Source organism: Oryzias latipes, chromosome 3 (assembly GCF_002234675.1).
Source record: "Oryzias latipes chromosome 3, ASM223467v1".
Lineage (NCBI taxonomy): Eukaryota > Metazoa > Chordata > Actinopteri > Beloniformes > Adrianichthyidae > Oryzias > Oryzias latipes.
This window is the reverse complement of record NC_019861.2, coordinates 26,730,727-26,758,378: the sequence shown is the minus strand read 5'-3', so window position 1 is coordinate 26,758,378 and position 27,652 is coordinate 26,730,727. Positions and strand designations below refer to the sequence as shown.

Here is a 27,652-nt window from a genome sequence, read left to right as displayed (position 1 = left end):
CTATCTGCAAGATATAAAGAATAAATAATGTTTATTCATAGCTTACACCAGTGTTTAGTCAACAATTGCAAATAAGCAGCCTTGTTTGGAGGTAATAAATGCAATAAACATGCTTACAGAGACATTGTCATGTGCCGGGTCTTCATACAGGTAGGATGGTTATGGGAGGAACATTAGTGATTCAGTAAAATGAACAAAGCAAGAAAGTACTGCTTGGGAGTGGAGCTGTGAAATGTCTTTGTCATGTTGATAGAACTGGTCATAATAAAAATGACTCCAAAAATTGAGATCCAATAACCAGTAATATTGTATTTTTTAGGCTTAACTATACAGTTTCACATTCAGGAAAGTTGTTTTAAAAGTCCTTATAGCATTTAAATCTTTAACGCATTTATTCACACCATAAACTAAAACATTTCCAGAAAGCCAAAAAAAATTGTGGTGTGTAAACTCAGAAGTGACATTGGGAGTGACAGCTGCTAGGCTTCTCCACATGCATCTAAAAGACCGCTTGACTGAATTACAGATATTTTCTCATCTTTTGACGGAAACAAACGTGTTTACAGGCCTTAAAATGTATTCTCGACAGAATCTTCTGTCATTCTTTTCTTCAGGGAAAAACATTTCAAGATTCATATTTGACCAAAACTAATTAATTGGTGAAATCTTAAGTAAGGCTTTTTTGAAAACTGATAGAAAAATGTTGGTTAACATTTTTAGTCTTAATGCAACAATTGTAAAAAAATTGGAGAAATATTCATGTCTGTTGAGTTTATCTTTGTATTAGTAAATGTACACCAGCAAAACTTTAGCTGTTTTTAACCTTAAAAACTGCACATTTCTAGAACATTCCATTCAAAGGATAACGCCGGGAACACTACGGTCAAACGCCACCAAGGCCATAAACTCCTGCCAATCACTGATCTAAGCCTTTGGATGAACTACATGTCTAAGTAAAGTATTGTTTTCAGCAGCCATGAGGGCATTTAAATGGACCTACACCCCGCGGGGACATTTTCATATAAAGACAAAACAGATGCGAAACCTTCAGGAAATATTTTCCAAATAAAATATAAACTAACGGGTAAACTAAGCGTAACAAGCCTAAAGAATGGCAGACCATTGGAAAAAGAGCTTCCCCCTTTTTGCCATAAATAGACTTGAATGGGACAACAGAGGCTTCTTTGGTAAATATGGTGACGGAGGTTAAACAGGATGTAAACATGATTTGTCTTAGGCTTTAGAAAAACACAAAAGAAAATACTACAAAAATGCTAAAGTCACTGCAAGGAAACATCTACACAGCATCAGGACAGTAATTTGGGCAAATCCTTGTTTTTTTCCAGATTTAAGAGACAAATACATAAAAGTCCAACACAACTAGGCCAAGTAGATGTCAAAGACAAATCTAGACCTGGAAAACAAAAAGAATAATGCTAAGAATAGTTGGAAAAGCAGCATCAAATGTGGGAAAATACTGCTAAATTTTTACAAAGGACATTAGATTTAACCCTCCAAGAGACTGCAGGATTTAAAGAATTAGTCAAACACTTACTTATTGTCCTTTCACCTTTACATCTACTGTAAAAGCACAGAAAAGTTACTTGTCCTTACACACACACACACACTGATTGTATTACTACGGGTTTTGGCTCCTATTTAAGAATTTTATTCCATTACTTATGTAATGGCTACCTATGTTCCTAGAGGCTTAACTTATTGTCAGTTTTTTAACTTCAGCATTTGGACGACAGTAATAACGTGAGAACACTTAACACAGATCTGACCACAAACAGAACTTACAAACCTTTGAGCTGCTGCAACACATTTTTTAAATGTGTTTTTAGATCTGGGGCCTCATTTATAAAACTGTACGTGGATTTCTGCGCTGTTGGCTAGCACCCAACACAAAAATGTGAAAATGTTTAGATTTAACCTGTTCTTTTATGCTGAGCTCCCTTTACTTTTTTGAGTGTATGCAGATGATTTGTTCTCCTCCTATTCTCCGCCCTCATTTAGCCAGAAAAAGTAAATTTAGGAAGTAAAACATTCAAGAGAAACTCAGCCAATCAGAAAGCAGCATGGAGAACTCAACATTACAGTTTTTAAAATTCCTTTACTACTGTCTGCTGACTTCTTTATTCAGTGCACTGTCAGGCCGATGATACTGTTTCAGCCACAGATGCTGTTTAATGGCAGATATATTATATTAAAAAAATTATTACTGTTTATTTTGCTCTGCTCTGTGGCACAATAAAGAAACATCTTAAAGTCTGTATGCTTTTCTTATTCCCAGTTGCTCCTAACTGCCTGTTGCACATTATCAGTCCTTCAGATTTAAAGCTCTGAGCGTCCTCGCATCATTGATTGCAATGTGATAACTTTATTTATGGGATATATTGGATTTTAGCCCATTCATGATTGAAAACGTCTTTAGGCATTTTTTACGATGACATGTTTACAAATATGTTGTCATATGTATGTTGCCTCGTAGAGCTATACAATAATTTAAAAATGTCCCCAAATTAGCTTTTCTAAAGACTTTCTAATGTGAGGCCCCACTTAATTGTTTGGAAAAATACAACTTGTGCCCAATAATTCTTTTATGTATAAAATTTAGCTTTTAAATATTTGCAATAGTTGAATTAAAATTGTGTGTTTTTTTTCCATGTGTGTAGTAATTTTAATTAATTGATTTTAGACAGCAGCATGTAAAAGTTCCTTTCAAAATAAAATACATTGTATGTCAAATAACTAACTTATTATTTCAAAGCTTTTGCATTTTACTTTAAAGTCAAAGAGCCTTCATGGAGGGATAAAAGAGCTGTATGTGGCTCCAGAGGCTCAGGCTGCAGACCCCTGGTGCAGTGGTTAGCTCTGTTGCCTCAGAGTTAGCAGAACTGGCTTCCCGTCTGGGTTCTTTCTTTTAGAAGTTTGCATGTTCTTCTTTTTCTAGGCATTCCGACTTCCCCTCACAGACCTGAAGCATTTTTTTTTCACAGCTTTATTGGTGACTCTAAATTGTCCTTTTGGAGTGAGTTTGTCTGTGCAGCCCTGAAATAATAGAGAGGTGACCTGCTCAGGGTGAAGCCTGCCTAGGATAGCTAAAGACTGCATCCTATGTCCCGACACAGGACAAAGAAGGATGAATGGATAGTAACCACTGCATATTTCCATTTGCTTAAAGCAATTTTTTGTGAGTGGAGACTTTTATAAATGAGGCCCCAGGAGAAGTGTGAAGTGTTTTTCATTTTGCATTAGATGTGTATCTTACTGTCTGTTGCTTTTTTGTGCGACTGCTCCACATCAGTTTCCAACAATACCCACAGTAAATTCATCACAGTTTGATTTAATTCAATACTTTTCTGCTCGCTCTTTTCTTTTGCTAAACTCCTATCTTGCAAAAACATCTGAACGACGAAGAACTGAATAGAAAAATAAAGTTAACTCTAACTTGAACTAATAAAAGTAGTTAGACTTGGTTTGTTTTTGTTTTTTGTTTTTAAATCAAAACCATGTTACTGTAAAAAATAAATACCTTGATATGATTTGAATTCTTCAACTAAAATATGATTTGTTTTCTTCATAGTGGTGGCAGCTTATTCCAAGCCCTGCTGATAAAACTGAAGCTGCCTCCTTTGCTCCCAAGTCCCCAACCTGTCTGTGGTGGTCAGTCTCCATCTTACTTGGTGACAACTATGCTTCCCATCCACCGTAATTTACAGGCGAACCAGCGCCGCAGAGGGCAGAAGTACTCAAAGTGGAACTGCTGGAACTCAGGCGTCTTCCGAATGTCTCTCAGGAAAGCAATGTCCAAGTCTGACTCAGTTAACATGATGAGCAGCAGCAGCAGGGTAAACAGTAGTCCAATAGTTACCAGGAACAGACGCAACACGCTTAAAATAAACTTGTTAAGCTCCTCTACATCCGGTGACTGTCTGCTCTTGACCATACCCAGGGATCGTTTGCTGGGGCCAAACTCGGCAGCCTGCCTCTCCTTTGAAGCCCTCTCCTCTGACTCCTTCTCCTCGTCGATGCTACAAGGTGCTCCATTGAGGTGTCGAGCCAAAGGCATGTCTGTCCCATGCTCTGCCACAGGCGTCGGCAGAACGCTGTCTGAGGGGCTGTAAGCCTCATCGGAGATCACCGCAGAGGTGCTTGCTTCGCTCCCATCCACCCTGTGGCGCCGAGAAGGCATTATTGAGTCGCCATGGGAGACGGAGCGCACAGGCGTGGAGTGGGCACTGTCTCGAAGCGACTCCAGACCTGAAAATACAAATGAGAACTTGAAATGCAATTGACACCATATATAGAAGGAGGTAATCTACAGGGGCGGCAAGAGGGTGCACCTGCCACCCCCTTCCAATTCTGTGTTTGTCCAACTTTATTAGCAAGCAACTAAAAATCACTAAGCTTTTATTCAATATTTTAGGGCCTTCTAATATTTGACACCAGAGCTACATCAAATGTGTCACGTTGTGTCCATCCAGGGAGTTTGGTGTCAGGCCTGTGTTGTGCCAAAAACAGGTTCAACATGCCTGTTAAAGCTCCACCACATAGTTCCAACTGCATCTATTTTTATAGGAGTCAAGCTGACATTTACTAACAGTTAGATTCATTGTGTTCTCCCTTTTTGAAAATCAAACGTTTAAGAAAATAAAAGGTGAATACATGTGTTTAACCCTTGTGCTATCCTAGGCACTTTAACATTGGGAGTTGGGTCATCTAGACCCACTAGACAGTGCGCTGAATCTTTTTTCTTCAATGATTTGTGATCTTCACTGGTGTCCATGGATTACATGAAATCTTTCCACCTTTATCCACCTTTGTCATGGTAGGGAGAACACGTCAATTTAAGGGTGGGGTCATCTAAGATAGCACAAGGGATATGTGTATACAATATGTATACAATACAATGTGTCTTAAGCAGCTAAAATCTATTCAGGATCCCAGTCTTGGCAGCTTATTGACTTAAGATGCAGTACATGCTTTCTGCGTAGGTTGGAGCATGTCATTTGTTAAAATCTGAATTTGACGCCCAGTGGGTTGCTCAAATATTCACTGACATAATTGCGAATAATAGTTAGCCAAAAGTAAAACGACTAAGCCAGCTTTTCAAAAATCCCAAAAGGTTTATCATTTAAAAAAAAACATAGCCGGAAAGACCAGGAGAGTTTTAAAAAGTGACGGTCAAAGAAGGAGCAGGTGAAGAAACACGGATTGGAGAAGAGGATAAAAAGAAAGTAAACATCAAGATTCAGATTTAGAAGCAGAGACAGGGACAATAATGATGAAACAGATGATGCAGGACTGTACATGGTAGACGTAATTCTATTGCAGCAACCTGTAGGATCATCTTTTTAAATAACATGTTTAGTTGATAGATGGCCAAGAATGCCTAAGGAAAATACTTATGTCACACCAATAATCAGACATAAAATATGTAAAAAATTTGACTGAAATTCAGATTTTTCAGCCACTCAAAAGTTCACCCAACAAGATCCATAAAAATTTGAAAACTTATCAAATTTTAATGAAGGTTTTAGCTGCAGTGCAGAAACCTGATTTGTTGGTAAAAATTGGTTAAGCAGAGGTTCTTGTACATCCAGGCTCTAAGAACAAGTTCAGCTTTTTTATTCAGCAGAAGTTTTGTTCCTACTATTTGTTAGTAGGAACACAACAATGACATGTTTGCATTGACAGAAATTAAAATAAAATGGTTTTAAAATATAATTTTACAATCATTTATTTAATCCAAACAGATCCTGTCCCTGTGCCGTCCTCTTATGCCCCCCCAAACCCTCGCACTCCAGATACAATTTCTCCCATCCACCACTGGTATAAAAGATCCGCACAAAATTAGAGGAAAAAACTCTTTACTTTATTTCTCGTCTCATCACTGATAATGTCCTGAGATTAAGTTTCACTTTAGGTTCTAGACCAGAGTGATGAATGTAATGATGTTGTATCTGATTCTCAGAGGTAAAAATCAATGCCCCTGAACAATATTGTGCTTCTTTCATTTCTAACTGATCTCTAAAGCTGCTGTATTTCAGGAAGCAGGTTATAGTCTGACAAAATTGCATTCCCCCAAGAAAATAGAAAATAAAACTGAGTAAAATTAAACAAACACACAAGAAAAGGATCTGTAAGCACTACACAACCCTCACTGATTTTATTTTTTTAATATGATCTGAGTATTTTTCTATCTTCAAACTACTAGTAAGAATGAAAGCATCCATCAAGAAAAACATCAATGTTTAGAGCACAGAACCAAAGATCCCCCCAAGAAGCTTAAAAAACCTTCTCATTAAAACCAGCATTTTTTTTACCTTGTTGCATGCTGCATGGGACAGTGAGAGAGGACCTAGAGTTCAATCCAGACCCAGATCTTGAGGTGGAAGATTCACCAGGAAGGGCTGGGAACAATGGGAGGACTCCCAGAACCTTCCCCAAGAGCCTGGGTCCCATAGAGAGCACACGCACGTTCACATCCCGATAACAGTGGTTGATCATGCGCAAGTGCACGTTCACTTTGGTTTTGATCCGGATCAGGCACTTGACCATGGCTAACCAAAAAGAATTCGGTTGAACCTTGAGATTTGTCTTGAATCCCTTTCAGTTTCTCTCCTTTTTTAGGTCTTTGTCTGGCAGCAGAGAAGTGCACACAGACAAGCTGAAAGACGAATAAAAGGGAGTGAAAGACAAGGCTGAAGAATGCCGTCTACTTGGACCCAAGTTCACTCCTCAATGTGGGCTGTGACACACACAACAGAACCTCTGACAGCAGGAGCTATTTTCAGGTTGAGATATTATTACTCGTTGAAGTACCAGGGCAGGCAGAAGAACATGACAAAACACAGGGGGCATATTTTCCACTGTTACAACTTTCAGGTTCACTGTCACAGCAGACACTGTCCCTGACAGGAAAAAGACTTTAGTTTGACAAGAGATTTTTCTTGTTCATTCAACAACAGTTTACAAATACTTTGTTAGTTTTATTATGGGATTGATCCACTGGGAATAGACTCCCTCTCTTTGGAAGCAAAAGGTTAATAGCCAGTTTGAGGAGCGAGAGGACGGTGAGTGGCCTTTATAAAGAGACAGGATGACTTTCTTATGACAAAACAATGCCTGAGACCAGTGTCTGATGAGCGCTCTTCACTGTGCATGGTTGTCTTTAGAAATCAACACTTTTAGGACAGACAGAGGCGTAAAAAAAAATCCTGCAATCTGCTTTGGAAGCAATGACAAATATATAATTCAAACAAATTTAAATGAATTACACTATGTTAAGAAATGGCTGAATGTTTTGTGTTTTCCAACATGACCTAAAAAGCTTGAACTCTGTTTTTTTTTAAATCACATTGTGATGTTGAAACAACTCAAAAAGAAGAATTTCAAATATCCAAGACTGCTGAAGTTTGTTGGGTGATGTATAACAAAATATAAAAAAACAAAACAAAACAAAAGCTAGACTACTTACTAGACTTTTTCTTTAGCTGATTGCAAAAATAAAGTTTTTTGAAACCTAGAGTTAAGTATCCAGTACTGTTTACTGGAAAATATCTACCTTTTTTCTGTGAGTACCACTGTAACTTTACTCAGCCTGCTTGCATGCACCATCTAGTAATGGTTTGGGTAAATCAAAGACATCATACTAACCCATTCAATCAAACCTTTGCCATCTTTTCCTACAAACCACAAGGGGAAAAAAAATCAAAACTTTTTGTTTTACAGCTACTCATCAAGCAGACAGAAATGCACTACCTTTTCCAGACTGCATGGGTCTTTAACCCTTGTGCTATCTTAGATGACCCCATCCTTACTTTGACGTGTTCTCCCTACCATGACAAAGGTGGATAAAGGTGGAAAGATTTCATGTAATCCATGGACACCAGTGAAGATCACAAGTCATTGAAGAAAAAAAGGTTCAGCGCACTGTTTAGTGGGTCTAGATGACCCAACTCCCAACATTAAAGTGCCTAGGATAGCACAAGGGTTACAGTGGCACATTTGAGAGAATTGTTTCTTATTAAATTGGTTTAAAGGAGCTGTCTTGAAGTGGAGCCACATTTTCTGCACCGATAAGCTTTTTTAAAATCTCACTTCTTGTGTGCTAATTAAATGTAATGTTGGGTCAAAACTTGCACGCACACACGGACACGCATGCACACACAGACACACACTCAAATTGGAATGGAAAGTGAAAAGTTGAAAAGTGAAAAAGATAAAAAGAAAAAAAAGAAAAATATGATTGCGAAAGTAGGTCAGTTACAACAGGTGAAAAGAATTAAGCCCGCGTCAGTTTGCCTGCACACACATGGTGATTTGGGTGACGCACAAAGTTGAGCAACGCCCAAGCCGAAAGAAACACACGTTGAGGCCGACCATCTGATGAAAAACAAAAACCGTTCCGAGGCATCCAAAAAAGTGGGCAGGCAGCCGGTAAGATGTGTAAGTAAACGGGGGTTGATCAGCTGTTTGTTGCATTAAGAGTGCAACTTTTGGACATGAATCGCTTTAAATGTGTTTTCTTTTTCTAATTTATTCATTGATGATTGATTGATCATGGTGCATTACTGTAACTTCAAATTTTATCATTTGTTATTTGAAATCAAATTATATAGAGTTATTTGAAATTTATTTATAAACCAGAATATATTTTCATAAGGATTGTTTCTATACAGGCTTTTCACCTTGCCTGGTTGCTCATAGCTCATTCAACATGGCCTAATGCTCATTAACTCACTGCAGAAAGTTCTTCTTAAACCATAATGCAAATAAAGGAAAAAGAGACAAGTTCATGGAGTTCTGCGTCATGGTGGTGTTTCCTCCATTTGATGCTTTCCCCTTCAAGTGGGGCAAAACAACTTGACATGCAGACTGCACAGCCTATGCATGCAGTCTGCAGTTCTTGTTAATGCCTATAGAACTAAACGACAGCAAAAAATGGAAGCAATTACTAATAATATTTTTTCGGAGTGCACTAAAATAGATGCACATAGAAAGAAGGGTCCTTAATTCAACTCATATTGAATGGATTAAAGAATTTCTTTATTGTGTAGTGCTTGTGTGGTTTTTACCCTCCATGATGGAGATGTGCACGGCTCTCCGTCGTGTCCGTGGCACACTGGTTAAACGGGGGCCATGGGTGATAGATGGACAACTCCTACTTGGTACCATGCCAGCCCTGAAGATATTAAATACATTTAAAGGAGAAACACATATCCCACACATATTGATCTTCTTTCTATTTTAATTTAAAAATCTGTGGATGAATGATAAAAGGTCATGACCTGTGGATCTCTGGAGGGTCTCTCTTAATTTTGGCACTTTGTTCCATCACTTCTTTTGCAACCTTTCCACTGAAAAACAAGAGGAACAAACACATGAGGATCTGCAAAATAAGAAAATTGATTAACAGTCAAATCCATATAAAAGATTTGATAACTGTGTAATTGTGGTGGTTTCCATGGATACCTGTATCTAAAGCGACTACCCTTAAAAAAGAGATTACTACTGGACACAGTGCGGACCTGACTTGACTTCTCCAGCCTGTTGGTGAATGAAGAGAAAGATCAAAGAAACAACTTAGAAACCTCAGTTTTTATGTCATGTTTCAGATTTCTTGTGACTCACTTATAAAAGGCCTGATTCTCAACTCCACACTTCCACAAATGCTTACAGGCCTCTGGTGTTGGAGCAAAGTAGGTCAGGATGATCTTCCTGTCCTGTAACGCGTCCGGCACATAAGCTCATTTGTGCATTTACAAGGCAACAAACACAGATGAACACTGGTCTAAACAACCTTGTGCTAAGGCTAAGACATACACCATGTGGTCTTTTTAATCATTAAACACAAGTATTTAGCAGGTGTGATCGATCTTGACGATACACCACTTCAATTCCATGAATAGTGGCTCACATACCTCCTTCTGGTTTGCATATATGTGGAAAGTCTTTGCTTCAAACTTGAGTTTGGTCACCTCCTCCCTGAGATTAAGAGTCAGAAACAGGTCAAGAAAACACAGAAACATGTTTAAAGTTAAATATAAGTAATACAAATATTTATTTTCCACCAACCATGTGAGGAAATGAACTCTTCTGTTTCCCTGGAGCACAGTGAATCCAAAAGGCGTGAAAGCCAAAAAAGCTGGATTCCCAGACACATCCTAACAAGGAGACAGATCTATAATTTTTGATTTTCCTTTAAAGAACACTAGAAGAATAAATAGATAAGCATTTTTTAACTGAAAGGGGAAATTATACTTCCACAAACAACTCCTGCAGACTGTAAGATAAAAAATCTGTTTTGGTACCTTGCATGGATGAGGATCCACTCCATACGTCTCCAGCATCTGGGCTTTCTGGAGGAAGTTGAGCTCTGATGTTTCCGGACTTTGACCACTTAAAGAAAAAAAAAGAGAGTCCTGTAATGGCTTTTGTTCCAACAAAAAAAAAATCACTTTAGATCAACCTTTGGAAGAATATAGAGATTTTAGCATTTTTATGTAAATTCCTGATATTAATACTGCAGGATTAATGTTTGTTGATCATAGAACAAAATATTCAGTGTGGTTTTATGCAAATCTGATCATCAACTAATCTGTGACCTCCTTTGGGAATTATTTTGAGACATGTTTATAACAAAAAAAAATCCAGCAGTTATGGATTTTGACTGATGACTGAGTTTGTATTAACGAACTGTTATGCTACACTTTATTTTTGTCAGCAGAAACTTTATTCTTGCTGATTCTGAGTTTTACCTGCTTGACCATTTTTTTAAAATCATATTTTAGTTTCTGATGACCCCACATCAATATCTACCAGTTCACTTTGTGTTTTTCTCCATATAATGTTACTATCTCTGGTTTATGGCTTTGGATTTTGAAGTATTTCCTGTTTTCATCTGTGTAACATGTGACTGGGAAACCAGTGTTTGTGCTTTTTATTCATTTCTAACAGTGAAGGGTTGAAAAGTAAAACTGAAGTTCAACCATTTCCTAATAGACACAATAAATATCATAGTTTCTAACTAGAGGTAATTACTTACAAACATTTTAAAAGTTGGTGAATGCTGGTTGTTATGGTATGGATTTCAATCAAGGCTAGCTGGTTGTTATGGTACTATATGATCTTTTATGGAAACTATCGAAAGGAGCAATAGAGGGCAGTATAGGTTTAAATATACATTCAGGGTTAGATTTATAACAGATGCATTACTTAAACATTAATTTGCAAAGATTGCTACAGAGATTTAAGATCCTGTGGTACTTTTAATGTCCAAGATAACAATTTTTTGCATAAAAATGTCTCAAAAGGTAAAAACAAAAGCAAACGTCTCTGTATGATTAATTTTAATCCCTTCAGAAGAACAAACAAAGACCCTTAAAAGGTTGGTGCAGTTTGCCTTTATCTAAAAAAAGACTCTGGTATTTCACACTAAATCCCAGTAGTTTATGGTCATTTCTGCAGAATTTTTCAATCATTCACTTTCTTTTGTTTATCCCTTTGGGCTGCCGGCGCCTATCCCGGCCACTTATGGGCGAAGGCATAATTTTTCAATTAAAAATAAAAATAAAAAACACCTAAAAACGTTACTCAATAATAAAATAAAGATAAAAATGTGGATTTATTTTCTTTTTAATTATTTTTGGAGCTAACGGAGAAAGCACAGCAGAATTAGGTGTGTGGAAGCTGTGACCTCAGTATTGTTGATGCCATTGAATAAATGAGTTGCCCAAGGGTGCAAGAGTCTGAACAGGTGTCACCCTTACATCAGTTCAGTCTTGTGGATTTCTGCTATCCGGCGCTCAAGTTTCTCTGAGTGCTTGGGGAAGAACTGGAATTTGGAGCTGTAGCCCTCTGGATGTTTTCCTGGGTCGTAGTCACCAATTTCCGCTGAAAACACAGAAAAAAAACATACAACACTGGAGAAATCCAGAATTATGTTTTTTGGATCTGACCCAGGTTAACCTAAGTTCTGTCCAACAACCTCAGAAAAGACAACAAAATTTAGCCAAGCAAGTTTTCAGGGCATTGGTGAATACGGAACGTGAAACATCAGTTAGGAGAAAGATATGTGTTGCTTAAATGTCCCTGCAATAGAAAGAAATCTATTCATATCAATCCTTCTATGAATTAGGAACTTGTTATTTGCAATCGTACAAAAAGTAGACGCAAAACTAAATGTTGTAAAACACTTCGGATGTGGACATTTTTTCAGTGTAAAATGAGCTTCCTGTTTACCAGCCATTTCAAATTTAAATGTCATGCCAAACTTGTCGGCCCCACTGACAATTTAAAGTCAAAAATCTTTGACTCCACTTTAAAAAATGACAAGTTATTTAACCTATTAAAGGTCAGGAGAGATAGGAGGAAAAGCAAAGAAAAAAAAAGGAACTGTTGCTCTGTGTCAACGCCAAACTGGTTTACTTCAGTGTTTTGCTGAAGAGGTATTTGAACACAAAGCCAGGAGATTTCAATCAAGGCTAGCTGTTTTATGTCACAGAACACATAAATAAGGTCCCGGTGGACTTTTAAGCACTTGTCTAGAACTGAAATTTATGTGTTCACTAGATAGTTTTCCTCTTGATTCGGTCTCTGCATTTTTCACTGGACCTGCACACCCGGGTTTTCCTAAAAAGCTGCAGCTGCCTGGTATTACCAGTTTGCTTTCATTATTTAAGGAGATGGCTTTCTGTCTTCAGCATCAGAGCCTCATATGTGTTTACCCTGTAGACTCAACAAGCATGGGTACAGAAGATTTGTTGTTGTTTTGTCCCTTTTTATCACATTTGTGGTGATTTTTTTGTTTGTTTTTGGGGGGTATTAAATCTTTTAAACCTTCTAGTGGTTTGGTTTGAGTTCTTCTTGCTCTGGGGTTTCCTCCTGCCAACAACAGAAAGCATCAGATTGATTTTTGCCATCTCTCTTAGCTCTTCTATTGGCTCAGAACTGGCTTAGCTGCACCATTACTGCAATGACAGTCCGAAACAGAGATCCTAAGCAACATCTCAGCAAAATCATCAAGTCATGCTTGTTTGCTTTCAAATGTTTTTAATTTGGTGGGAGACTTTAGAAAGCTGTGGTCAGATTTTGTATTTAACTAAAATGCCATATGCTAACAATAGCATTTGGGATTTCCAGGCTGCTAATGGTTATTGCAGCCTGATCAGTGTGGCATGTTTGGTGACATATCTAATGAGGCTAAAACATTTTTGGCATGCCCAGTAAGAATTGTTGGATTGATGGGCTGTAAACACAGGTTGAAAGCCAGCTATAAAAAAAGTGGCATGCTTTTGATGATAATAAAAAAAGGATTTCCATTTAGACAACCTTGTAATATGTAGGCAGCCAGCAGAGCAGCATCTGATGTCTTGCACAGGAGGCGGCCGTGGTAAAGGTCCCTCTTGACCTGCAGGAAGACAAGATATCTGTGGAGTAGAGTAGGAATGAAGACGTTGATGAGGGTTAGCACTCATAAACAACAGTCAGCAGATTGAAATGTTCCAAGTTTGACAGGAAGATGTCCACTGAGGCTGAATTCCATTTACACTTAAAGAAGGGGACTTGAAGAGCAGATATGAGAAAGACAAGTGTAAATGGATTTTCCCTTTGTTTCTTGATTGATGTTTGTTCATTAAAATACAGAATTATATTCTACGCTGTTGCAACTAAATTGTAAAAAGAGTCATCTTTGCTTTAAAAATGCTGGAGTAAATGTGGATCTAAATTGTTTTTCAATGAAAATAATCTATTTACCAAATAACTAACCGATTATTGGTTGTTCAAAATTGTCTCCAAGTTCAATTAGATTTATCAAAAGTATTTGTATTTGTTTGTTTACTTATCCCTCAACTAATTACATATTTATAATAAAATACAGTTCATGGTTCAGACTTTTTTTTTTTAAAGTAAATAAGAAAAGTTGATGGTGGCAGTTATTCTTCTGCCTGGGAGTCGGTTAAAACCTCCAGCCAGAACAGATGGATGGAGGATGGAGGAGCTCTCCCTTGATGGTGCTCTCCTCAAACAACAAGAGCTGGATTTCCAGGGAGATATTTTATTGCGTGGCAACTCATCAGAGTATGTGATTTACAGAGATATGTGCTTTGCGTTGTGCTTTGGCACACTCCTCACAGCAGTTTGTTCAGCTGTCATGGATGCTGCACGCAGAGCGGCAGTGGTGAGGAGCTCTGTGGCTCTGTAGTTTATGAGGAGAGGATGCTCTTAAATCCCCACTGAGTCTCCATCTGGCAAGCTCTTAAAATTATTGAGTGAGCTTTGGAATCGGACCTCCAACAGAATACTTTTAATACTTTTACCTTTCAATTTACCTTTCTCTTCTCCACCTAAACCACAAACAAATGTTATTTTTAGCCTTCAACAAACTGATTTATGGTTTGAGTTTGCAACTGTTCTGAGACTGATTTTAGGAAGAGAACAAAACTCTTTGGGCTTTTAGTGGCTGTGAATCAAACAACTAATTAGCAGGAAGTCAGGGTCATTGTTCACTGGGGTCAACATTCAGATCGTTTTTATGCATGGATTGAGACTAAAACCCCAGAGGAAGAGTCAAAGCTGCACAGAATTGTTTTTCATCAAACTTAACTTACACATCTTCCTTTTTGATACAGAATGTAAAAGTTTCTGTGCTCAGGTCTCAGATGAACTGCTAGGATCTGATCCGTAGAGCAGTCTCTTCTGTGATAATCCCTGGATTTGTGGAGCTGCAGTTTCACTTTATCTATATACTGAGCAATGCTGGCTTGCATATAAACTCAACCATTCTTTTTTTGTTCCTCCTCTTTTTCTATGGTGTCTAGATTTATTTAGTCGCTTTTAAAGGAGCCAGTTGAGGTGGCTCGGGCATCTAGTCCGGATGCCTCCTGGACGCCTCCCTGAAGAAGTTTTGGGCATGTCCCACTGGGCGGAGGCCCCAGGGAAGACCCAGGGCATGTTGGAGAGACTATGCCTCTCGGCTGGCCTGGGAACGCCTCGGGGTCCCCCCAGATGAGATGGAGGAAGTGGCAGGGGCGAGGGAAGTCTGGGCATCTCTGCTTAGACTGCTGTCCCCACGACCCGGTCCCGAATAAACGGAGGAAGATGGATGGATGGATGGTTTGTCTTTAAAAACACCTTTCTAATTGTTTTTCTTCCTTTTCTGTCTAAGTGGGGACTTTTCCGGCCTAATATTGGTGAGATTCACGACAGTCAGTCGGTGTTCCTGAAGGTCTGAGTAAAAACAGCAAATATAAATGTGTCGAGCTTCTGTACACATATAATTTAGCGTGGTGCAGTGGTTAGAGCTCCAGTTCAAATCCTGGCTGGGACCTTTGTGTGTGTAGTTTGCATGTTCACCCCGTGCATGTGTGGGTCCTCTCCAGCTTCCTCCCACAATCCAAAAACAGGCTTCATAGGTTAATGAATGGGAAGAGAAAAAGAAGGGAAGAAGAGAGAGGAATGTCGGGGGGGGTTGATTAAAGGGAGGATGGGGGGGGGGGTGAACCGTCAAGCAGCATGAGGCAACAAGTTGCTGGATGTCAATGCAAGAATTTTTGAAAAATTTGTGAGAAGAGCTAATAAAATCTCTGTCTAATTAAAAAATAAAAAAGAAGTTTACTCAATTAATTTGAGTGTATGACTTCCTGAAGCATCTGATGATATCGTTGAATACATTTAATCATAAATAAAATGCTCTCCTTTCAAAATTGTTTGGGATTTCTTTCCAGACAAAAGTTTTTTCCCCACATTTTTTAAAAATAATGTACTAGTATGATTTAAGAGTTAGGTAACTTTTTTTTAAGGAAAAATAAATATATCACTTAAGAACACTTTGGTGTGGGCTACAGATTTACTGTAATGCTTGTACTTTAAAATAAATAAAAAAGCCAGACTGATCTTAAATCTCTTTCTGTTTGAAACCTTTGATGATGAGATTGTGTGAAATCCTGGCTGCACTTTAAACATTCAGTGAGGATTTATTTGACTACAAATGCTCTATGAATGAGCCGACGCTCACCTGCAGATGAAAACTTTCTCCAAAGCAATAATAAAAGCAATAAATAAAATACAAACATCTTTCATTAATTACACAGATGACATACCTTGTGATTTCCTCTCTCAGAGCAGCAGGGTCTGGTGGGTAAAACTTGACCCGCAAACACATAGTGAATGGAGGCTGGGCTGAAAAAAGACGGCAAGACATTTTGTCTAATATTTCATTTATTATCTATTAAACAAAGTTGTCTGTTTTACATAAATTATTTTATTAGCATAAACTACTTATTTTTTCATTAGAGTTTAAAATTTTAATTCAATTTAGAGATGTTTTGATCAGTTAAAAAACAGGGATAAATCATTTTAGAAGATCAGAAAAAAAAACTTACACTTTATTTGTTTGGCAATTGATTTTGTAAACTCCAACCAGTGCTGCAACAGAAGAAATGACACCTAAATAGCCACTCTAAAATATCTCCAGTTTGGTTGAATTCCTTTTGTTCATTTAGATTCTCTGCAACACAATTATTTAAATGTGTCTCTAAAATAGGAGAAGTGTAAAAAAAAAAAGTTTTTTTCAAGTAAACCGTGTTAAGCAGTAACTAAGAATGACAGATTTTTAGAATAATGAAGTCACTTATAGGTAACAGCAACGAGCCCAGTGTTAATCAGTAAACACAATACAATGACTGAACTTTTATTGTTCAGTAAATCAGCTTCACACTTCAGTACTGCCTGTATATGCCCTGGTGTTGTAATTTTGATCATATTCTGTAGGTTAACTCTAAGTTAAAAAAAATGGTTTTACGTCAAGATGTAATTATAGCTTTTTTTCTCTTTCTCTCAGTTTCGAAAAGTTTTTAACCCTCTAAAACTTGCACAGTTAAATATTCCGGCCTAACAAAACTACTAAATGTGTTCATTCATTTGATAATATTTATGTCTGCATGACCTGTTCTCCTTTTAATTTATAAAAGATGTCTGCTAATCTAAGAAATTACATTACAATGGATTTATGAGAGCTAAATAAAATGTAGAATGTTTTCTTTTGTAATCGTAGAAACTTAAGAACTGATGGTTATGTGATTAACTGCATCAGCAAGTCATTGCACCATTCATACATTCAATCAAATAGAAATCAGAAATGTAAAACATGAGACTGGAGAAATCCCTAAAATTCCAATTTACATATTTTAACTGTACAATCTGGGATGTTTTAATAGCAAATGCACCTATTTTATTACACTGTATGAGTAAAATGTTATTTATTTTGAAACCAAACTAAAAAAAGGAAGCAGAGATCCTTCACTTTTCGTTGAGTTTGTATTTTTTGTCAGCATTTGAATGTTTTTGCAAAACAAATCTGCTTAGTTAGGTGTATCAGTTATTAACATTTCTGTTGTGATGATCATGCAATATATTTAATTTAAACACACTTAAAAGCCACCATAATAATATTTTGTTAAGATTTAGGAGCATAAAGCTTCTTTCAATAGAGTGAATTATTTTGCCTTGTCATTATCATTAAACTTTATTTAGGAGTAGAGGAGAACAATACGGGAAAGAGAAACACCGACTCAAGCACAAACTTTGACTAAATTCAAGTCTCCTCTCAAATTAAGTTTAACTTTGAAAAAGTTTGAGTTTAAAAACCGGACTCACCCTTTGCTTGTCTGGGTCAACATATCTAATACCAAAGTAATCTTTCTCCAGCAGGTTGAGGTGATGGCAAATGAGGTCAAAGAGATACTGTCCTTTGGAATCACGCTGAAAGAGAGACAAATAACCTTAAGTGTCGCTCATTTTGGGGGACAATGGCAGTTAAAGGCAAAAAACAAACAAATAAAGAAAAGTTTTTTTTTTAATACCATTGATATTGGAACAGTGAGAAAAATCACAGAATTATTCTGTTTCCAGTTGAATCAAGGAAAACATCTCAAGAAAGTGTTGTGTGAAAGTGATTTAGCTCTCAGAAGTCAAAACGGCCACCAGAAAGTATTTAATATTTTACAATCCTCAAGGGAGATATATATATATATGAGGGCTATAAAATATTTATATCAAAGCTGCAGCCATCTGTGAAAGCTCTAAGAAGCTGCTGCTACTGGAAAGGACATGGAAGAAAAGAGCCAGAAAAGGTATGAGCAAAGAAAAAGCTCAGCTGAATTTAAAGGGGAGATTAATGGATTTAAAAAGAGCCTAAATCGGCCTCATACTAATATACTACAATACGATTATTTCTGTTGTATTTACAATAATTATTTTTTTAAAAAGCCCTGTGTTTCACTTTTTCTAACTAATTTATTCATCTTTAGGCAAAGTTTCTATTCAATACAAAAATTAAAAACATAAAAGATCTTCTAAATATCATCATAGGTTATTTCTTATTCTGACTATCTTTCAGTCGAGCCTCGCGAAAAATACAGGCTGTTTTTAGCAGGCTGCTTAAAAAGTCCAATAGTTATCACTCATTTCAATTACAGCTGTGCTCCTCTAGCGCTTCTCTCAGCACTGCTACTCATTCATGAAAGCCTCCAGAACTGCACGGATTCCCAGTAGCTCCTGGAAATCAAGTTCTAGCCATTATTGGTTGCTGGCAAAACAATTTTGTGGCCTGCCTCCATCTATCCAGACAAACAACAATATTAGTGTTGAACAAGAAGGCTCAGGAATGGCAGGTCTTTACAAATTGCTTCCTGTTTTCCAACAACAGCAGCCAACAACTATTCTATTCACCTATGAACAGTTCCACATTTGTAAAAAAACGATTGTCTTAAATAAATCAATAAGTCAAGTTTGCCTTTTGGTCATTTAGTCAAGTTAGTCATTTACCAAATCTACGTTCTCTCTGGTAAAGGGAAAATATACAGGTATGGAATATATATGTTTAATGTGATAAATAATCTTTTTTTAGATGTAAGGAATGCTATCAAATATTCCACTCTGCCCTCTAGAAAGGACACTGTGTTCACACAGGTGACAGGAAACTGCACAGTCAGAGAAAGTCAAAGGCAGATATGTGAGACCAACAGAAAAGTAAAGAGAAGAGAAAGGACCAGCAGAACAGAAAGAGGAGAACAAACATTTGCTTGTCCAAATACTTGCAGTGTCACATTATAGAGCCATAAATTTACACGTCAACTTATGTTAAAGCTGCGTTTTTGAGCAGCAACTTAAGCTTGAGGTCACAGCTATTGTAGTCAACCACTATTTATTTGTCAAAACCCAAACCATATGACCACATTTTTTATGGTAAATGGCATATACCAGTATAGGAATTTACTATGAAGGCCCAAAGCAGTTTACAGTCCCAATCACCCATTCAAACATATTCACACACTGATGTATATCTGCGTCCAGTGAACATTTACAGTATAAATGTTTCTTTATTACAAGTAACTTTATCCTGAATTTTGATAAAAGAAAATTCAAATAGTCCAGTTTAACGTTTTTTAAAGATTTTAATTCACTATTGTTAATGTCAAAACGCATCTTGTAAAAGAAGACAATGATAGTGTAAATATCAAGGTCTAAAATGACACAAGTGATAAGCGATGATAATGATCAAAAACATCTGAAAAGAGACATTTTTGAGAGAATTTCACAGAGATGGCTGTTCAGGTAAAGATTACAATGGGTGTGATGCTATCTAATCTCAAGTTGTCAGTGTGTTTCCAAGAAATGTGTCAAATCACAAGAGACACATGTTCTGCAAATGTCACTCGACGGACAATAGAAAAAATACGGTAGTTTTTTAAACCTAAAATGATGAAAATGAAAAACATTTCCATGTTATTTCAATGTAATACAGACAACTGGAAAAAAGAGAAAACAGGCTGATGAAACACATCTTGAAAACTGATATAATCGATGATGAAGCCTGTTTACACTTTCATTTCACTTAATATTAAATTAAAGCTGACAACAAACCCTGAGGTGACATGGAGTGTGACACTTGGGGCTCCCTGACATTTGAGGTCTTGCTCCATTTGCAGCACCAAACTGCTTTCATGAAGAGAGAACCACTTTTGGGACATTTTACAATTACCGTAAACAACAATAGTAGGTTAACAACGAGCATGGGAGCATCAGAGAAGAAACTGGGGTAGTCAGGAGACAGACGAGAGTTGGGGCAAGCGGCAGGCAAACAGTCAGAGACAAAACAGGGTCAGTAAATCAGAGGACTGTAGTACAACCAAGCCTCCGGCATACTGTTCCTGAATTTAAAGCCAACCAGGCCAATTCCAATGTTGCTGTTTTTTTAAAATAAACACTGGACAATTGTGTCAGAAGGGCAACATTTTTCCAGTTGGTTCAGCCATTTTGACTTGGCTTGTCCATTTTTGGAATATTGTTGAGTTAGGGGACATAAATTCAATTCAATTTTATTTTTATAGCTTACTATCACTACACAGTAGTCTCAACGGGCATCATACCAGTGATTGCACAAAAACATAAAATCAGTCATAAAATACAATAGCATATGTTTTTAAACTAAACTAAACGGAACTGGGCCTCTCTGCTTTCAAGATACAATTCCTCCTTTTGTTAGACCCAACATGCTGGAGAACAGGCCTGTGGCAGCAATTTAAAACTTTAATAAATATATCTAAACATGATAGAAACAACTTAACTCAGACATAATGAGGTATAATTATCAAAATAAAAAACAGTTGTTATTTATTAAAAAAAAGGGACAATATGAACAAAGGCAAAACACAAAACCAGAAAACAGAACATGACCTTAACCAAAGAAGCAACTGAAAGCAATTAAAGAAAATCTAATTAAAAAATAAATAATGGGCAAAATCGTCACAAATGTTCAGAATCCTATGAGGGACATCAGAATATTTCTCCAGGTAAATCTCCATGTCAAAAACCTTTACTATTGTTGTTACTTTAAAGGAGTTATTTAGAGAATAGTCACACAAAGGTGGTGGTTATAGGTTGGTGCCAGAGTCCAGCAGCAGCGCTGCCATCAGTGTGTGAATGTGTGTGTATAGGACTGTTACTATAAAAGCGCTTTTGGCCTTCTAAGAATGTATCATTATACAAGTATACACCATTTCCCATTTTACTTCATATTTGTACCTATTTGCTCTTTTTTCCCCTACATATTATGCGAAAGAAACTTATTAATTAACCCTTAAGCCAGCCATGCACAATTCAAGCAATGCTCATGGCAAAAAATATGCTAAACCAGACAGATGTTTGTTTGTTTTGTATCAAATACGTCTTTAAAATTAGTATTTATTCAATTTTATGTGTCACTCAAAACATCTTTCTGTTCCATTAAGACAACGCAACAACTTATCGATTGCCACTACATGTCAAATCCACCAAAAATGAACTACAGCAGGCTAAACAAAGTGGTCAATAAAGGAGGACATGAGCAAGGACTTGACTTACAATTACCCCACAATTGCTTTGCTTTGTCACAGCCATGCACGACAATATTATTGGGTGTTTTGACAGAAGAAAAAACTTCTACTCCAAAGAATTTCTTCAAAATTAAATGCTAGCTGCATTATATAAAATCACCAGAAAACATGTTTCTAAAGCTCATCCATGTTAAGGAGCAGAGTTAAGAAACATTGTATCTAAAGTGACCAGAAAAAAAATGGGAGATAAGAAGCTTGCAGCCCTTCTTTTGGGCATCTTAAAATAAATGATTTTCAAGATTTTTAATGAACTATATATCATGTGTTCGCCCCACATGACACAGAGACATCCACACTTATCATGTTCACCTGTGAGCTAAAAGATTTTCTCCTAATACACTAAGCTGACCCTGCGTTGGCTCTGTCAGTGTGCTTGTATGTCACTGTCACGACATAAAACCTGACTCACCACAACAGGCCAGCTGGCCAGCCCTGCAGCAGAAAAGCACTGCGTCCCCTTTCAGCCTCATCTCTCCCTCCCTCTCCTTTGCCACTAGAGAAGGATACTTCTAGAGACCACAGCTTCCCACTCCACTTTTCCGCAAAACATAAACTGAATCAGAATTCACAGGTATATTTGACTTTTCTGAAGCAGCAACAATGATTTGAGGTAATTTATTCCAGCTCAACAGCAGATAGCAGCAGATGGACTCAAACAGATGACGGAAAGTGATTCCTAAAGGAAATTCAACCTATGAAAACAGATTTCCTGCCTCTAAAAAGGCCGCTAAATAGCTTTTATAGCATCACCGCATCATAACCACTTTTTTTAATGAGCCAGTGTTAACATCAGATTTCAAATGCTAAGACCTGATAACAAACTTTTGCATTAAAGGGCGTTCAGGTAATCCTGTTGTTCTTAGCAATTTACCGGATTGTGCACGGTGAGGCAACAACGCGATCAAAGCTCACGGCCTGCTTCCACTTAACAATGAAGCAGCAGAGAAGCTGATGAAGGAAGCTGACTTGTAATGTGTATGTGGGGATGTGCTGCATACTAATGAGACACACTGAGCCTCTGTGAGCTGAACGGGCACCGCTGGGACACAAAGGGAGCCTCTGAGGCAGAAACATTATTGATCTGAAGATAAGTGTTCTTCAACATTCTTATGAGACTTAAACTCAGGGCCAAGCTGCAGTATACTTGTGGTTAGGGAAGGAAAAACTATATGCTCACCCTGAAAGCACGGCTTCAATGTTTTAGAAGCTACTACGTAATGTGATTTTCAATCAATTATAGCATTAGCTGTCCCTTCCTAAGGTTTTATTGCTTGGTGAGAAATAATAGTATCTGCGCTGTTCTTGATTAAAATCATCTATTGTCAAAACCTTATGAAGTAGGACAATGAAGCTCCCAGCTACTGAAATAAATGCTTCTTTTATTGGTAATTTCCAACTTTCAGTGCAGTCTCAATTGTTTCGGTTTGAAGTTAAACGTACAGATAAACATCCTGCATTTCAAAACAGTTACTATGCTTTTACCATGCACAATAAAGGAATATAAAGCACTGTGACAGGTTCTTCTTAGCAGTAAGGAAATAAGTTACTCAAAAATAAGGTGACCAAGCCAGCAGACTCCAAATTTCAAGCAATGGGATTTTATTGATCCCAAAACAATATTCAAAGAAAGAATTCAACTGATTCTGGGAGAGCCTGTTGCCGCCGCCACTGAAACCAAGACGGCTCTCCCTCAACTGGGATAAGTCCACCCAATATAAAGGCTTAGCCCCTCCCACGGGCCAATTAACCAAACACTTCCTTAAAACAAATTCCTGGAAGATTCTTAAACACATCTCCAAAATTACAGATATCTAACAAATAAAAAGATAATAAAAATTGAAATGGGTTTGAAACAAAATCAATTAAAGAAAGGGAAAATAAAATAACCTAAACAATTCTAACATGTGAAGTCACTTCCTGTTATCTGTGGAAATGTATCCTGATGTGTACAATTCTCTGGTTTGGCTGTTTGTGGAGGGAAACTTAGATGGTGAGTAAGATTCTCTTCAAAACCAAGAGTGCACCCTAAGAATGAAACACAATATGAAATGTGAATGATTTGTTTGCCTGTGTCTGCGGATGTGTCTGGTGAAAACTATAAACTGCTACTGGGAGAGAAGAGACAAACAAACTATTAAGGCTGGTGTTCAGGCGCTGTCCTGCAACCTGTGACGCTACTTCGTCACAAGCAGTTAAACAAAATTTAAAAGTGAAAAAAAAAGGCTGTTTACTGTCATCATGTTTTATCCCGCTTAGCAAAACTGTAGCATTTAAAGAGCTTAGTGTCATCCAGCTTTTCCGGGGGCTCATTTGGAATTCGTCAATGCCAACATACTATACTGCATGCATCAGACTGAGAAAATGTTAGAATCAAACCTCGAGAGACACGAAAATGGTAATTTCATGCAGATTATATACTACAACCTCTAGCTTCTCTGGCTTTTAAAAATCTGCCTAAACTGGATAGATGGAAACAAATGTTTGGTCAACCTTCATCAGTCATTTTCTGACAGCAATACTCTCTCAAAAAAAAAAAAAACTGTCAACAAAAAGTTAAAATAACTGGAATTGAGTAAAATTGACAGGAGGTGGTTTCAAGATGCCTTTACATCATTCCCATGAGGACTTCAGCCTGCTGATGCCAGAAATAGTGCTTTAATTAACAGCAAAATAAAAATTTAAATTAGTCAGCACACCATCTTTTTTCCAAAGAAAAAAAAGAATGAAAAGCAAAAAAAACCAGAGAAACTATAAGTAGCAATAGCAGAGGGGTATGCACTGCAGGCAGCAGTGATGTTAGCCTGTGTGACCCATGTGTAAATGAGGCAGGAGCCGGCCTGTCACAGCAAGAGCAATGTATTAAGTAAGCCGAAGCCTAGAAGTGCTTTATGGGGGCGTGTGCTGTGTGTTTTCAGCAGCAATAATAAACGTGATAAACGGGGAGATGGAAATAACCCAGGCTAGGGCCAAATGTACACTGCGACCCCTAACGGAGTGTAGGCAGCAGCGCACAACTCTTTCTGCTGTGCAGCGGATTAATTATTAAACGGGGTTCCATATCACCTTTGGAAATACCCCATCAATAAATGATGGTGTCATTTTAAGCTGGAAGTCGGAAATTGCAACAATTGAGTGTTATGGTCCTAAAAGGGTACTGCTTCTAGTAGTATGAATTATTTTTGCATTTAGTGGAGATATGTGCTGCACACAGCTTTGGGCAGCAGATGAAGCAAAAGATCTGTTCATGGTGGTCTTGAAGAAAGACAGCTTCTTTTGAGCTCCATACTAAGCTTGAGTCCTCTGCGTGATCTCTATGCCTCCGTCTTAAGCGCAGAAAGTTTCCGCCTCGAGGCTGTGAGTGGCAAAGCCTGTAACTGGCTTTCTATAATCTCATTTTATGGTAATGCGTACTATCCATACTGATGGAAGCAGATGCTACTGATCTATGTGCTTTCTTGTTCATATTATGAAATTATTCAGTCAGTGTAGATGACGTAATATCATCTAGTTGTTCTGGTATGTCATGTAAAGATGACTGACCTTAAAGCTGTAAATAAATGGGGCGTGATAGACCTGGTTAACTGTACTTAAACACAACGTATCTAAAATGAACAAATTAGCAGCTTTAATGATGAATTCACAATTAGAAAAAGGAAAAATAAATGAAATGACTGACAAACAAATCAAACAATTAATGTAAGAACTATGATGACAAAGTGACCTTATAGAGAAACCTAAAGCAACAAAGAGGAGGAAAGGTTTTTAGGTGTCTGCTCAAAAGACATAAATTACGCAGAATCTGTAAAAACTTGAACTTAAATTAAAGTCTCTAAAAGAAACGCACATGAAAGGGTCGATACAAACCTAACTAAACTCCTCATTAGTAATTGGATGAGTCACTTCACTGCTTGTGGATAAGAGCCTCCTTCTGCACGTCATTCCTTCAAACTGCATTGAACTATTTCTTTATTTGCCTCCGCAGCCGTTACTTTACATGTGGCAATAAGCTGATGATTCATTCTTACTGCACAACCAGGTGACATAATTAAATAAGAAATGATGAATTACTCACCCGCAGATAACAATACGGCAACTCAAACAGCAACACACTCACTGTATTAAAGCTCTAACACAGCACATTAAATCCATCCATCCATCCATCCATCCATCCATCCATCCATCCATCCATTCATCCATCCATCCATCCATCCATCCATCCATCCATCCATCCATCCATCCATCTATCAAATAAAGGACTGGGATGATGAAACCGTCACAGATCTAGAAAACACTTATTGTGCATCTAAAGCACTTTAAGGAACATTGTTTAATTTTAGGCTCTGCATTGAGCACTAAGCAATAAATCTTTCTAAAGGCAAAAGAACTGCAAAGTCTGAATAATGCATGTTAATGAGTGAGAGCAAGACAGAAAAATTAGGGTAAAGAAGGCCACTGTAGTACCATAACCATTCGACCTGCAACAACCGTTCGCGGTCCTTTAACTAGTGTAGTGCTGACGTTACATTATGTGATTGGCTGTCCGTTGGTCTGATGACGTCAGACAGTGATTGGTCTGGACAAAATACTATACTATCATAGAAGATATCATGCGGTCCGTTGTAAACAAACAGCTCTCCGACATAGAGTGAGATTATCTTCTAAACATGCTTTTATTACTGTTCTGATTATTATTAAATGCATTTGCAGCCGAACGGACTGCATTCCGAACCCTTCTCTGGACCACACACTATAACAAAGCACCTTCCCTGCCTTCAAACACGAAGCTACGAGACTCCAGCTAGTCTGATCAGAGACACGGTTTGCTTGTGTAGAGCAGCCGATTCATTCTAACAGCCACAGATCTTTTTACAAAGTGGGTTGTGGCAAAATATCTCTATAAACACTACAAAGAATAATTTCAGACTCAAGTTATTAGGTAAAAGAAATTTAGGTTACAAAAGGAAACGTGAAATAAAAATATGTAGAGCCCAAGCAGATCTCTACGCAACGTTTGTCTAAGTGGGGTTACCGTAGTGTGATGTTATCCTCAGTTGATAGGACCCCGAACGGTTATTGCAGGCCGATTGGTAATGGTGCCTACACCACCTCTGCTTAGACAACCATTAGCAACTTGCTCCACCATCACAAAGGAAAATCTGTCCGTACTAAAAACTGCCATGTACCTGGATGGCAATGTGACACAACAATTCTTAGAGGGGCAAATTAGTGGAGAAAGCGAAAATGTTTGGGTTTTAAATGGCAAGAAAGAGATGTTTATTTTTTTAAAGCCACAGTGACAAAAACATACTCTGACGTCTCAGATGATCGGGGTAAATTTAAAATTAGCTGCTGCCTCTATGTTTGCAAAGTGTAAAACAATTCTCTTCACTGAATTTAGGAAATTCTAAAAGGAAAATAACATATTTGTGTTAATGCACTTTTTCAGCAAAAATAGATATCGAATCACCATTTTTCTTTCCTGAGATATTGTTTGTTTACTGGAACACATCAGCATTAGATTTTTAAAATCCCTCATTTAGGAACAGGAACATCTGTTTGCTGCATGCAGAAAAACAGTGACCCTCTTAAAAACCTGTTCACTGTCAGCAGACTGTCAGCTAACCACTCTTTCACTGGCTCAGAGGGAGTCAGCATTGCTTTTGAACTGAGCCCACATTTAGACCTCAGTTGTTTAAACCTTTTTTATATCCAGGCTCTGTTGGGATCCATGACAGAGACGTCATGCTGTAGAAGTGACCCTGTAAGCAAGAAAACCTACAGAGTTTTGGGAGATTTTTCACCATGGAAAAAAGGCAAAGTGTCTCGAGTCCTCTGCTGAACAAGCATTTCTCCACAAAGAAGTCTATGATGTAGTAGAGGAGTTAAACTTATTAAGCCCCATCTCCATTCTTCCATTTATCCTTAAACCCACTAAATAACAGAAAGAGCCTATGAAATTGTTCACATATTTCTTCATTATTTTAGTTTTGCAGTTTTACTTGGTTTCCTCTGTTTGAGGACAAAACAATCTAAACTTGATTTAATTCTAGGTGATTCTAAAGGATCCTCAGATGATGAATTATGTGGATGTAGGACCTAAATGCAAGAGGGAGGCAGGCTTGTACAAAGGAAATACATTTAATGAATATACTACACATAGCCAAAATCAACATATAAAACATGACGCATCACATAAAACAAAAGGG

General features: G+C 37.6%; 1 protein-coding gene across 1 annotated transcript in view; it reads right to left on the bottom strand.

The window, feature by feature from the left end:
• Positions 1–14: 14 nt before the first annotated feature.
• The window catches only part of LOC101175227 (FERM domain-containing protein 5), a 68,542-nt gene continuing 40,904 nt past the window's right edge, over positions 15–27,652 (bottom strand). The window contains exons 2-14 of the mRNA XM_023953579.1: positions 17,668–17,772; positions 16,395–16,437; positions 16,113–16,191; positions 13,342–13,439; positions 11,781–11,904; positions 10,323–10,410; positions 10,087–10,175; positions 9,933–9,996; positions 9,643–9,734; positions 9,484–9,558; positions 9,300–9,368; positions 9,087–9,193; positions 15–4,266 (exon numbers count right to left, since the gene is read on the bottom strand). Coding sequence (XP_023809347.1) covers positions 3,683–4,266; positions 9,087–9,193; positions 9,300–9,368; positions 9,484–9,558; positions 9,643–9,734; positions 9,933–9,996; positions 10,087–10,175; positions 10,323–10,410; positions 11,781–11,904; positions 13,342–13,439; positions 16,113–16,191; positions 16,395–16,437; positions 17,668–17,772 — 1,617 coding nt within the window. The 3' untranslated portion in view covers positions 15–3,682. The remainder of the gene's footprint in view (positions 4,267–9,086; positions 9,194–9,299; positions 9,369–9,483; positions 9,559–9,642; positions 9,735–9,932; positions 9,997–10,086; positions 10,176–10,322; positions 10,411–11,780; positions 11,905–13,341; positions 13,440–16,112; positions 16,192–16,394; positions 16,438–17,667; positions 17,773–27,652) is intronic.